At 38.0% G+C, this 13,345-nt stretch overlaps 1 protein-coding gene across 2 annotated transcripts in view; it reads right to left on the reverse strand.

Annotated features, from left to right (window-relative positions):
• The window catches only part of UNC5C (unc-5 netrin receptor C), a 385,680-nt gene that overhangs the window by 52,898 nt on the left and 319,437 nt on the right, over positions 1–13,345 (reverse strand). The window contains exon 8 of one of the 2 annotated variants that reach the window (XM_015138825.3): positions 1,854–1,910. The exons of the other annotated variant lie outside the window; for it this stretch is intronic. Within the exon in view, the coding sequence (XP_014994311.1) occupies positions 1,854–1,910 (57 nt within the window). The remainder of the gene's footprint in view (positions 1–1,853; positions 1,911–13,345) is intronic. 2 annotated transcript variants of the gene reach the window in all.

The raw sequence follows: 13,345 nt of genomic DNA on the forward strand, positions 1-13,345 counted from the left end.
CTGATTTCTTTTCCTTTCTCACTCTGTATCTATCCACCCACTAATCTATCTTATAATTGGGCAGCATAACAGACCATTTATTGCTAGGCATATAAAGAAACTGGAACTAAAACCATCCCAACCCACAGGAAAAAAAAAAAGTTTATTACACGTTTCAGGTGGAAAAGTTTGGAAGGGTTTTTGAATTCTCTGATAGTTCTTTAAAAACATAAACACAAACACTGTTAGAAATATCTGGCATGTTTTAAATCTGTATATTTATTGAACCAGAATATTTTCCTAAGTATCACTCCAAGTCATCAAATTACTTTCCATAGCACTGTCCTCATTTCCCCCTAAATCAATGGAGAGGTGGGTGGGAATGGTGTAACTAAGCAAAGCAAATATTAGGAGCAAACATATTAGATTTGAAAGGTGTGCGTTCAGAAGGCCCAGATCTGGGGGACAGAGGTTAATGCCGATAACCTTTTCTAAGTCCAGGGTTTGATACAGATGCAGTATTATCTCTGAGAACCCTGAGCTTCTCACGGTCCCCTGTCAGAGATTTACATTTGAGCTACTCATTACTAGAATAAAATATAGCTCTCTTGTGCACTAAGGAAGATAAAGGCCTGGTTCAGTGATCAGAAAGGTCAGGCTACCCCAAAAGGCAAATAAGCATTTGACCAACACAGCGTGTCAGTCAACTGAGGCCTTGTTTCTAGAACAGAATTCCTATAAATGCTGCATGTTGCCTTGGTGGCATAGAACATGCTTTCATCCAACTGGAAAAGGTGATAGAAGCTGATAATTAAAACAAATGAAATGAAATGAAACCTTTGTGGACCCTTTGACGTTTTTAGGTCTCTGGTTTTAGTTTTCTGTGATACACAAAAACATGTTCAGCAAAATTAATCAAAGCTGCTCCACTCACTGTAAAAGAGGTTGTTAAATTGGTACTTCAGGTGGTCGAGAACAACCTAGAATTTAATGGTCAGTGTTATATACATATGCATTTTTCAGGGAGAGAGAACTTTCAAATTTGTAGGTCCCATGACCTCCTAAAATGGGACGAACCATGGTCCTGTCCTAAGACTCACATCCACATGGTTTCCATGGTGAAATAAGTCATCATTTCATTTGCCAGTGGCTCACAAGATAACCCACACTCTAATATCATGCAATCTTTCACATATTAGCAGTGTAAATGAATTCTCTATTGGAAATTGCTCTATCTCTTTTAGCATTTTGTGTTTAAATGTAATGTATCCAAAGAGGGTTGCTTTCTCTTAAAAATAATTTTCTTCCCAAAATTTCCAGAATATTCACTTTCTTAACAATCAAGTCAACATTAGCAGATTTTCTTCAGAAAACCAAGTTTTCTTGGTTGGGTGAGTGCTGCTTTCAAAGTGCTTGTTTCACTTTTCTGTTGGGTTTTATTTGAGGCACTGCTGCAGGATTCTGAACTCTGGTCAGAATATTATATCTAAATCCTTAACGTTTTACTTTGCCAGGCCATTATTACTTATTCAACATTCATGATTTCTAGCTCAATAGATCTGTCTTTTTTCAACCCTTTCCTTTTTAGTATTTGAACCCTGCCCTTTACTTATATCAGCATATTTCATGATATGTTTTGTCAGCTACTGGGACTCAGGCTTTGAATGGTAGACTGATAGATTTTAAAGCTGGCAGTCTTGAAATGACCCTTTCTTCTCTTCAGCAGCGAAAATCTAATTTATTTTTCATGTTAGAATATATTTGGCTCCTATTTCCTGTGTGCACATCTGTAATCCAAAGAAAGGTAAACTTGAACTAGGGGCAATAACGTTAAATGATTATTCAGCGACATAAAATCCAAACATCAAACTTACAAGAAAATCCATATTCATTCTGGGTTCTCTGTTCAGTTGAAATGGGATAAATGAAACCTTGAAAAGAAAAAAAAATGAAACAAAAATGGGAACAAAATCAAATTAATGAGGGAAAGAAAATAGGAAGCATGAAAAATGGTTTAATTAAAAGGAAAAGAAACCTGTGGTCTTTTAAAATTCTGGTTCAGTACAGAATTATGATTTTGCATCTCCTGTCTGCTCTGGAGCCTCACTAAGAATTAATAAGCAGGCAGATTGAATTTTAGAGCAAAAACTGGTCTCGAGTCACTAACTTTGGAGTGCTTAAAGTCTTTCTTTTATTGAGCATAAACTCTAATGGATCTAATTTATTTCAGACATCAGGGGTCATTAGCATAAGGAAAATCTTTTTTCCTTATCCCTGCCATATGCTTTAATTCCCAGGACATATTCAGTAAGGCTCTAAACAGTTTTTTTTCTTTTTTATTTAATCATAACAGCTTGCGCTTGGTCTAAGAGAACTAAAGAAGACCTGTCATCATTGGTCAAAGGTTAAGTACCCATTTACTGAGCTAAGCTGAGACCACCTCTCCCCCGCTCCATCTCAAATCTACTTTTTGAATTTTCTGTTGTTTCTTGCTCCCTTCATTTAATAGGAATCCAATAGGTTTTGCCCAGGGACTGAACAGTTTGTCAATGCAATGGAAACTGGATGCTTTTTATTTGAAATCATTAGAAAATCAATAGGGCCTAGAGGTTATAAGGTTATTTATTTTAGGGCTTCAGAGAAATGGTGTATATTGGTAAAAATAAAAACTTCATCTCATAGAAAATGTAGAAATGGCACTAGCATTTTATGTCTCTTCCTTTTTAGCGTATTCTGAAGATGGAAACTAACAATAATAATGCAATATGGATAATGAGAATAATGTGAAGTAGAATAAGATAGGGAAAAGTCACTTAAAATATGTGCAACACAAACTTTTTGAAATGAAAAACCTATGGAAAGTTTTAAAGTATATCTTATAACTGGTAACCACAGTTCTCCAAGATTTACTATTCTGCTGCATATGAATTGATCAAATGATATAGAACCATCTGGATTAACCAAATGAAGATGACTAAGAAGCATGTGAATTAAACCTTCCTAGTAATACTCAAGGGTGAAAAACAGAGAAAAACTGCAAGATTCACAATTAATTGGTTCAAAATGAAAGGTCTATAAAGCTGTAATACTAAAAGCAGCTCTAAATCGTGCCTCACGTAGCACTTCCATAGTTTGCCGAACACTCAGTTCTTACAAGCTATTTACCTATTTGGGGGAACTAATTCTGGAAAAACATGCAGTGCTACCTTAATGAAAGAGAGCTTTGCTGTAGCACAGACAGGTTTGCTCTGAATTAATTTTTAATGCTTTATTTTAGAGCAATGATTGCAACCTCCTACTCAGTTTTATAAATATTATATTCCTTATTCCAGTTGTCTGAGTCCATGTATTAGGTTTGATTTTCATTTTTAAACACCACTGTCTGGTAATAAAATGTTTCCATTTGTATTCTGGGAACTCAATAAAAGGACATCTGGGACATATACAGGCTCTATTTTCAAAACTCAAAGACTTAACACAAAACAAGTTCACTGCTAGTAGAGGAGAAACAGATCACAATGCCATCCTCCTGAAAGTGACGATGTTAAATAGAGGAATGTCAGAAGACTTATTCTTGCAGGTCAGAGGGCAAGGAAATGAGTATAAAAGGCATATTTACAAATCCTATGATGCTCATCCTGAAACTTTTGGTAAGGATCAACCTGGCGGGCCGGGCATGGTGGCTCACGTCTGTAATCCCAGCACTTTAAGAGGCTGAGGCAGGTGGATCGCCTGAGCTCGTGAGTATGAGACACTCTGGGCAACATGGTGAAAGCCTGTCTCTACCAAAAATACAAAAAATTAGCCAGGAGTGGTGGCGCGTGCCTGTGATCCCGGCTACTCGGGAGGCTGAGGAAGGAGAGTCACTTGAGACTGGGAGGCGGAGACTGCAGTGAGCAGAGATTGTGCCACTGCACTCCAGCCTGGGTGATAGAGCGAGACTCTGTCTCAAAAAATAAAAAGAAAAGAATCAGCGTGGTCCTGCTTGAATAAGCAGAAAAGTCGCACCTGGCAAAAGGAAAGCCTATCTCCAGCTAGATAGCACGTGGTCTGAAATTTCTCCCTGTAAAGCAGTTCTGAGTTTTTTATCCCTGCTTCCCACCAGAATTCCTGTTCTTGACAGGCCGACCAAGAATAGAGAATATAACTTTGTAATTTCAATTTGAATGTCAACTTTCACAAATTATGTAGATTTGAACTACTCAATGAATGTTTTGTGCCTTATGGTATTTATCTGAAACTTCAGTCTCATTCCAGGTACAGAATTGGAATTCATTCATTCATTCATTCATCATCCATTTAGCAAATACTCTTCAACCTTATTATATTCTGGGTTCTGTTGTAGACATGGAGATACTTTCCTATTTTTACTGAAGTTTAACAGAAAATAAGCAAGTAAACAAAATAAGATCATTTCAAATAGTAAAAAAGTTCTTTTAAAAATAAACCAAAAGAATGTAATGTGTTTGGAGATGTCAGGATGGCCAACTTAGGGAATTGAGGAAGAATTTTTTTTTTTTAATTGAGATAAAATTTGACCTGAAGCTTGAAAAAAAGATAGAATCTGCCAAGTGAAGATCAAGAGGCAAGTGCTTGATGAGAAACGACAATAAATATGAAAGTCCTGACAGAGAGACAGAATGGTTGGAGGGTGGGGAGCAAGCGAGAAAAGAAAGGGAGGAGGTGGGGTCAGAGGACAGGCAGCACCAGGTCACGTCCTGGTGGGCCAGGATGAGGAGTCTCCCTCTGTCGCCCAGGCTGGAGTGCAATGGCGTGATCTTGGCTCACTGCAACCTCTGTCTCCTGGGTTCAAGCGATTCTCCTGTCTCAGCCTCCTGAGTGGCTGGGATTACAGGCATGAACCGCCACGTCTGGCTAATTTTGGTATTTTTACTAGAGACGGGGTTTCACCACGATGGTTAGACTTGTCTAGAAATCCTGGGCTCAAGCTATCTGCCCATCTCAGCCTCCCAAAATTCTGGGATTACAGGCGCGAGTCACTGCACCTGCCCTCCACAATGAGTTTTGATTTTATTCTAAGTGAAATCCAAATCCTGTGATCAAATGCCATTTTGAAAAAAAGTCACTTTGGTTTCTATAAATATGGATTTTCACATGGAGCAAAGTGATAGGGTTTCATAGGTGGTTTCTATAACACATGGCTTGGGAGATGTCTGTCGATAGGTGTATCAATATAACTGATGAAGTGTTTGCATTTGAGGTTGTTCTGAACAAAAAGAAAATATTAAAAAATATTAAATATAGCCTCACTCTATTTAAAATATTAAAAATATTAAAATATTTAATATTTTTAAAAATTTAAAATATTTTACAAAGTCTCACTTACTTTAGTTATTCCTCATAGGCAATTAGGACCAATCTGGCCAAACTCTTATTTTCCTACATGGGAAAATTTAAAACAGACCAACATTAAGTGTACTCACCAAAGGTTTGACACTCCAATTTACTGTTATGGAAACACTGATAAAGAGTTTTGGAAGGCATCCCTGTAAAACTTTTTCCATCATTTTCAAAACACTTCTGCAACTACAGAAATAAAACATCACTTAGCAGGCTGGGAATCAGAGAAGAAGGGGATTACTGTTCCATCCTCTAAATGAGGGGAACACAGAATCACTTTCTGGAGTTTGTTTTTATGCTTCTCCATCTGATCCGTCTCTCACGGAGCAACAGGGAATATTTTCTTCAGCTAATGAGGTGACCCTGCTGAGAGTAGTCCTAGCAATAATGAAAATAACATCTCCGGCAGAACACAGTGCAAAATAATTGTTTTTAGGTTGCTACCGACAGCCCTGGTTCAAAAGTTAGGGATTTCAGTTAACTTTCCTGCTACTTCAAAGTAAGGTGGACTAAAAAAAGCACCAGGCCATGGGCCAGTACACTGCTTTTTGGTCTCACGAACATCAGCTTGAATCCTCGCTCTGCCACTTAGCTGGGAGAGCGTGGCCAAACTACTTCACTTTTCTAAGCATCAGTTTTCTAATCTGTGTAAGGGGATATGAATACTTCTAGAGCTGTGGAAAGGATAAATGAGATTTGTAAGGTGCTGGTACATTGCCAGTAATCAAAAAATGACCAACAATGACATTGATATAATTATGATGCGCATTACTAAGGTACACTAAGATGCTGGGTCCTTAAGGTATTTTATTTGTAGAGTCAACATAGCCTATTATCTAATGAGTGATCTTAGGAAAGTCGTTTGAATTTCAGTTTCCCCAGTTATTACATAGACAAGGAGCCCCATTTTTCAGATAAGCCATATGCAACGCTCTCTTCTAAGGACTCTTTCACTCTCTTCGTGTAAAAAGGCTTATGCCTGGCCTTTGTGGCTTCTGGCAAAAGATGTAGTGGTATGTTTCCAAAGCACATTTCAAGGCCAGAGTGCAAATTGATGGTAAAAAGGTATCTCAACCAAGAGTGATGCCATTTCTCAAGATGGTGTTTGGAAATGGGGTAGGGGTGGTGGTTTTTTTTTTTTGGTTGTCATAAGGATTAGGGGGTTGTTTTTTGGCATTTGGTGAGTGAAGGCCAAGGATATTTAATGTCCTGCAATGAAAGATACAATCTTGCCATGAAAGGATGGCCCAGAACAAAATCCACCTCCCTTGATAACAACTTTCAAAATCACCTCTCTTCGACTGAGAAGGCAAGGACAGGCATGGCGTTCAGGGAAAGGCACGAGGCTTGTTACCCCTGGGGACAGTGTGGCCTCAGCAACTGCTTTTTCAAGAGCAGTGCTTTTTTAAGGGTAACTGCTTATAACCTATATCCACTTTTTTTTTTTTAATGTATTTATTTATTTTGAGACAGGATCTTGCTCTGTCATGCAGACTGGAGTGCAGTGGTGTGATCATAGTTCACTGCAGCCTCCACCTCTTGGAATCAAGCAATCCTCCCATCTCAGCCTCCCAAGTAGCTGGGAAGACAGACCTGCACCAACAAACCCTGGCTATTTAAAAAAACTTTTTGTAGAGATGGGGCCTTGCTATGTCGCCCAGGCTGGTTTCGAACTCTTGGGCTCAAGTGATCCTCCCACTTTGGCTTCCCAAAGTGCTGGGATTGCAGGTGTGAGCCATCACACCCAGCTGCAATTTGTATTTTTAAAGAACATTTATTTTTTAAAGAATAGATTTTCCTGACCTGCAGGAATAGGGACTAAAGGAGATTCAATTTGGAGAAGGAAAAATATTTGAAAACTGGAGCAAGAGCAGGCTATGTCTTAAACAGTTCATGCGATGCTCCTTTTACCTGAAGACCATCTCGTAATTGCTCAAAACATCATCTCAAGAGATTATCTCATTCAATCTTTTTCATATGAGGAGACAGTCTCAAAGGTGAGAAAGGATGTTTGCAAAGTTACCCAAAGTGTTGAAATTCTATCAACTAAAATTTGGGTCAATAAAACTGACAATGTATAATTTTGCATTGTCCAGCTCTGGGTGGCACCATTCATATTTGTGTTTACTGTAGATTTGGATTAATCATAGAACCATTTTCTGGCTGCTGGTAGTAAAATGACTTAGGGAACGAATGACTTTTTTCTAATTTGCACAAGGTCATCATTTAGACTACAGGTGAGGTTGCCCAAACTTTTTAGTGGTGTCCAACCATTGTAAAAGATCAGAGCCCATGTCCAAGTATTGTAAAAAAGAAAGAGAGCAAGAGTAAAAGATCAGAGCCCATGTCCAAGCATTGTAAAAAAGAAAGAGAGCAAGAGAGCTTTCCTTGGTGTTTACGCTGAAGGAAGTAATATCAAATTATCCCTAAGTACACAGCCAAGACCCAGTAACTGAGCAACAATATGCCTAAATGTAGCCTATTTGGTGGGTTTATATTTGAGAGTCTCAAGAACAATGCCAGAAACCAAATGTAAATCTTCATTTCCTCAATGAACAGCAACTGCTTTTATTTTTCTAGCCTTTAAAAATTTTTTATTTCCATGCAATATGGATAGATAGCAAAAAATGATCATGGTTTTATTACTACATTTAAAAAAAATGATCATTCAAACTTTTTATGCCATAATACATACTCTCATAGAAATAATTATCAAGCAAATATTCTGATGTGAGAAATGTCATAACTTCTGAACATCATTAGCCAAGTTTAAATCCCCAAAACCAAGTCTATATTCTCACAAACTTGCAAACCCCCAGGATGTTGGAGCAAAAATAGATCATTGATTGGAACTGCCTAATTTAACCCTTTGAACATAGAGTGGTAAAGGGATTTGTCTAACATTATAAAGCTGGTGAAACAGCAGAGCCAGGGTTGGATTCCAGCCCTCAGGCTACACCTCCATTGTCCTTCTTAAGTACTATGTGAGCAATAATTAGTAGATTCAAATGAGGAGAGATAAGGAAATGACAGAAGAGGGCTTGGTAGGCCCCTGGCTTAATTTATCGTTCAGTGATTGCATGAGATAACCCTGCTGATTTGGATTGTAAAATATCTCTCCATTTGAAACATTTACAGTCATGACATTTATAAAGCTAAAGAGAGTAGAGAGGTTGTCTCCCTTAAATGAAAAAACCTTCCAAACAATGTTTTCTGTTTCAAGTGTGGGGCAAGCAAAGAGGTGTACCAAACCTTGGCATTTCCACTCTAATGTAACTGGAGAGCCTTGCTAGAATGATGTAGCTGTTAATACATGCTAATCCATTGCATTTGGCATAAAACCCTGTAAGTAAATATTTAAAGGAGAAACATCGTTTCCCTCAAAAATGATGCCATGTAGAAAAAGGAAATAAACATCAATAATTGGAAGAGCTCTACATGTGAGAAGAAAATCCCATTTGTTGTTGTTGTTGTTGTTGTTGATTACACTTTGAGTTCTGGGATACATGTGTAGGATGTGCAAGTTTGTTACATAGGTATACACGTGCCATGGTGGTTTGCTGCACCCATTAACCCGTCATCTACATTAGATATTTCTCCTAATGCTGTCCCTCCCCTAGCCCCAGACCTTCCGACAGACCCCAGTGTTTGATGTTCCCCTCCCTGTGTCCATGTGATCTCATTGTTCAACTTCCACCTATGAGTGAGAACATGCGGTGTTTGGTTTTCTGTTTCTGAGTTAGTTTGCTGAGAATGATGGTTTCCGGCTTCATCCATGTATCTGAAAAAAACATGAACTCATCCTTTTTATGGCTGCATAGTATTTCATGGTGTATATGTGCCACATTTTCCTTATGCAGTCTATCACTGATGGGCATTTGGATTGGTTCCAAGTCTTTGTTATTGTTAACAGTGCTGCAATAAACATACGTGTGCACGTGTCTTTATCATAGAATGATTTACACTCCTTTGTGTATACACCCAGTAATGGGATTGCTGGGTCAAATGGTATTTCTGGTTCTAGATCCTTGAGGAATCACCACACTGTCTTCCATAATGGTTGAACTAATTTACACTCCCATCAGCAGTGTCAAAGCATTCCCATTTCTCTACATCCTCCCCAGAATCTGTTGTTTCCTGACTTTTGTTTTTGTTTTTGTTTTTTTTTGAGATGGAATTTCACTCTCATTGCCTAGGCTGGAGTGCAGTGGCATGATCTCAGCTCACTGCAACCTCTGCCTCCTGGGTTCAAGCGATTCTCCTGCCTCAGTCTCCTGAGTAGCTGGGATTACAGGCATCTGCCACCATGCCAAACTAATTTTTTGTATTTATGTAGAGATGGGGTTTCACCATGTTGCCAGGCTGGTCTAGAACTCCTGACCTCACGTGATCCACCTGCCTTGGCCTCCCAAAGTGCTGGGATTACAGATGTGAGCCCCTGCACCCAGCCTGTTTACTGACTTTTTAATGATCACCATTCTAAGTGGTGTGAGATGGTATCTCATTATAGTTTTGATTTGCATTTCTTTAATGACCAGTGCTGATGAGCTTTTTTATGTTTGTTGGCTGCGTGAATGTCTTCTTTTGAGAAATGTCTGTTCTTATCCTTTGCCCACTTTTGATGGGGTTGTTTTTTTTCTTATAAATTTGTTTTCAAGTTCCTTGTAGATTATGGATATTAGCCCTTTGTCAGATGGATAGATTGCAAAAATGTTCTCCCATTCTGCAGGTTGCCTGTTCACTCTGATGGTAGTTTATTTTGCTGTGCAGAAGCTCTTTAGTTTATTTAGATCCCATTTGTAAATTTTGGCTTTTGTTGCCATTGCTTTTGATGTTTTAGTCATGAAGTCTTTGCTCATGCCTATGTCCTGAATGGTATTACCTAGGTTATCTTCTAGGGTTTCTATGGTTTTAGGTCTTGTATTTAAATCTTTAATCCATCTTGAGTTAATTTTTGTATAAGGTGTAAGGAAGGGGTACAGTTTCCATTTTCTGCATATGGCTAGCCAGTTTTACCAACACCATTTATTAAATAGGGCATCCTTACCCCATTTTAAAGCAATAAAAGCTGACAACCACTTGCTTCTGGCATCCAAGATCCTGCATGAGAACAGTCTTAAGAATGAGACAGATCTGCCTTCGTACATTAGCTCCAGCACTCATCTGTGGGTGTTGGGAGGGCTGTTTCAATTCTATGCCTCAGTTTCTTCCTTTGCAAAAGAGAACTATTACTAGGGATTAATGAAAGTTTTGTTTGTAAGGTTTTTTTCTACCTTTTGAGTATTAATTAAATTGAGCTCAATTCAATTTTGTCTTAACTTGGTCATGTCTGACACAGTAGACTGGAGTCAGAAGCAACTAATGCCAGGGCCTGAAATCAGTGTATTAGGTGGACAGCAAATAGAATTAAAATGAAATCTGAAATATCTTTAAACTACAATATAAGATATGGTACTTTTTATGCCCTCCAAAGTCTACTTGTAGGTGTCTGGGCATTAAAACCCTGTCTTTACATTAGTATGAGATACTTGGCCAAAAGGGAGATAGGTAGAGTTTTAGGAGGTGTCCTGCTTGCCTTTGAGGTTTATTCATTACATTTCAGTAGGAGCTGCTTCTATGACCTTAATACATGTAAATAGATTTTAGGATACTGTGGGGGATTAAGCACAATAGAAGATGGATTCATATCTTATGGGGGTAGCTAGGATGCAAATTATGCATTTGACATAATGTCATTTATAAAAGCATTAAGCATATTGTATAAAAGTAGCTATTTTTAAGTCACAAAGGTCTTGGTCAGTTTTAGTAATATTTATCTACTCTAAGTCCACTAGGCTACTTGATAAGATTGTTCCTCATTTTCTACTCCTATGTTAGAAGAATCCCCTCTCCTTGACCTGGCTGCTTGGTCTTCTTTTTCGCCAGTGACTTTTTATGCTAAGCCAAAACATGGGCAATTTTTTCACCCCAATTACATTTTTTTTCTGATGCAAATATTCCTATTAAAACCTCAAGGGCCATTCAAAATAAACATGTCCAGATTTTCTTTTATCCTTTAAGGTCAGCTCTTATCTAGCAAACCCATCAGGGCTGCACTAATGATGTCAAAGGTCAGGTCTGTCAAAGACACCCAGGGTCATTTATTATAATTTACCACTCTTCTGAGGGTTTATTTATTGATAGGGCTTAAGGAACTCCAAATAAATGAATACATAAATCCTAGAACATGACAACAACAATTAAAAAGAACATTTGCTTATCACTGACGTCAGTTATCTAAATTGCCATGGTAATTTACTGCTCCAGCCTGCTGAGGACAACAGCCACACCTCACTAAGCGGGTCCATAGCCCTGTTCCTCACAGTGACAAACCACACCCTTCTGAAAATGAATAGTAGATAATTAATATCCCAGGATGTAAATGTGTTATCTCATGATTCACAGTAGGTGAAGCATAAATGCCTGAAATTTAGGCTAAGTTCATTAAAATCAAACTCATAGATCAGCTACTCAAGTGTTTTTATATAAGTGTTATATAAACTATATTATATGTTTTATATGAGTGTCATATAAACTATATTATGTAAACTGTATTATAAAACATTATATATGTTTCATATGAGTGTTATATTATATAATGGACTCTATCCCCATCAATGCCTCTTTAAAAAGAATAATAAATTATAAATCCAAAAGCAATGATACCAGAATCCCTCCATGGTAGTAAAGACACGTGATAGAAAAAGTAAAATGATGAAGAGTCCTGATGTAAGGCGGCTGACTTCTAGAATACATGAACCTACCTGCTAGATTTTTAGCAAGAAGAAAATTGAGCTTGCAGCCCTGGACCTGCACCCCTGTGATCTTGAAGGAGCCCATGCTTTGCTGTAGTTGCTGGCATGGTGGCACCTTTCTTGATCCCCTCAGAGTTCCTTTTCCACCTAGAATCTAAAGACCTTGCATTTGTTTTCTAACCTGTGTGGTGCTCCATAGGTGTTCATTAGGCTTCTGTGGGCTAAAGTTTCTAACCACATCCCTGCTTTCAAAACCAGGAAAATGTTTTACCAGAAAGGAAAAAAGCAAAAGCAAACCACACTTATTATACCGGACACTGTGTAGCATTGTACAGGGCAGGCAGGCCATGTACAGAATATTTATTTGCCAGCTGGGACGCTACACATATCAAGAACTACACAAACACAGCTATGACATCAACTTCTTCCAACTATAGATAAAAGCTCTTACTGTCTACCACTCACAATTATGCTTTCCTATCAAACTGCTTTGTTGACAAGAATTTCACTGGGAAATGACTAGCACCTTCTCAAATGCCTACCACAGGCGGTTATAAACATATCATTCTAAAGTCAAGAAATGAGTAGTTGTAAGGTAAATTACTTCCCCACATTAAATCCACCTGGGCTTCTGGGGGCCCTGGTATGCAGTGTGTCCACACCACAATTTAGCCATGGAGAGCTCTGCCACTTCCTCTGTACTTCTGAGAATTAATAGAAGAGTTGTGTGACGTGTAAATTTTTTAATGAGTTGAAAGTGCTAACTTTGCAGAATGCCTAACATTTTAATTTCCCAAAGTCAGGAAGTTCACTGATGCAGACACAATTCTGGGCAGTTCTTGTTAGTAAATTGCAATTTTAAATTTGTCTACTGTGGCATGAACCGTCTTCAGCAAGGAGTAATTCTAAGTTCAGATTTGAACTGTTACGAATCCCTATGAGAAACTCCAAACTTACAATGGGAATAAAACTAAAATCTATAGGAATAGTTGCAGTAACTTAATAATCCAATCTAGTGTATTGATAAATATATATATATATATAAAAATCTGCATTTCTGGACCAGGCCATATATAGTATTTGAATTGCTATTTTCAAAACGAAGAAGTAAGCAGTGATTAAACTATTCATTTTATATGCCATCCATGACAAATAAATCTTACTAAAAATTCATTATAAAGATTATAAAAGTTAGGCCCGCTGTGGTGGCT

Source organism: Macaca mulatta, chromosome 5 (assembly GCF_049350105.2).
Source record: "Macaca mulatta isolate MMU2019108-1 chromosome 5, T2T-MMU8v2.0, whole genome shotgun sequence".
Lineage (NCBI taxonomy): Eukaryota > Metazoa > Chordata > Mammalia > Primates > Cercopithecidae > Macaca > Macaca mulatta.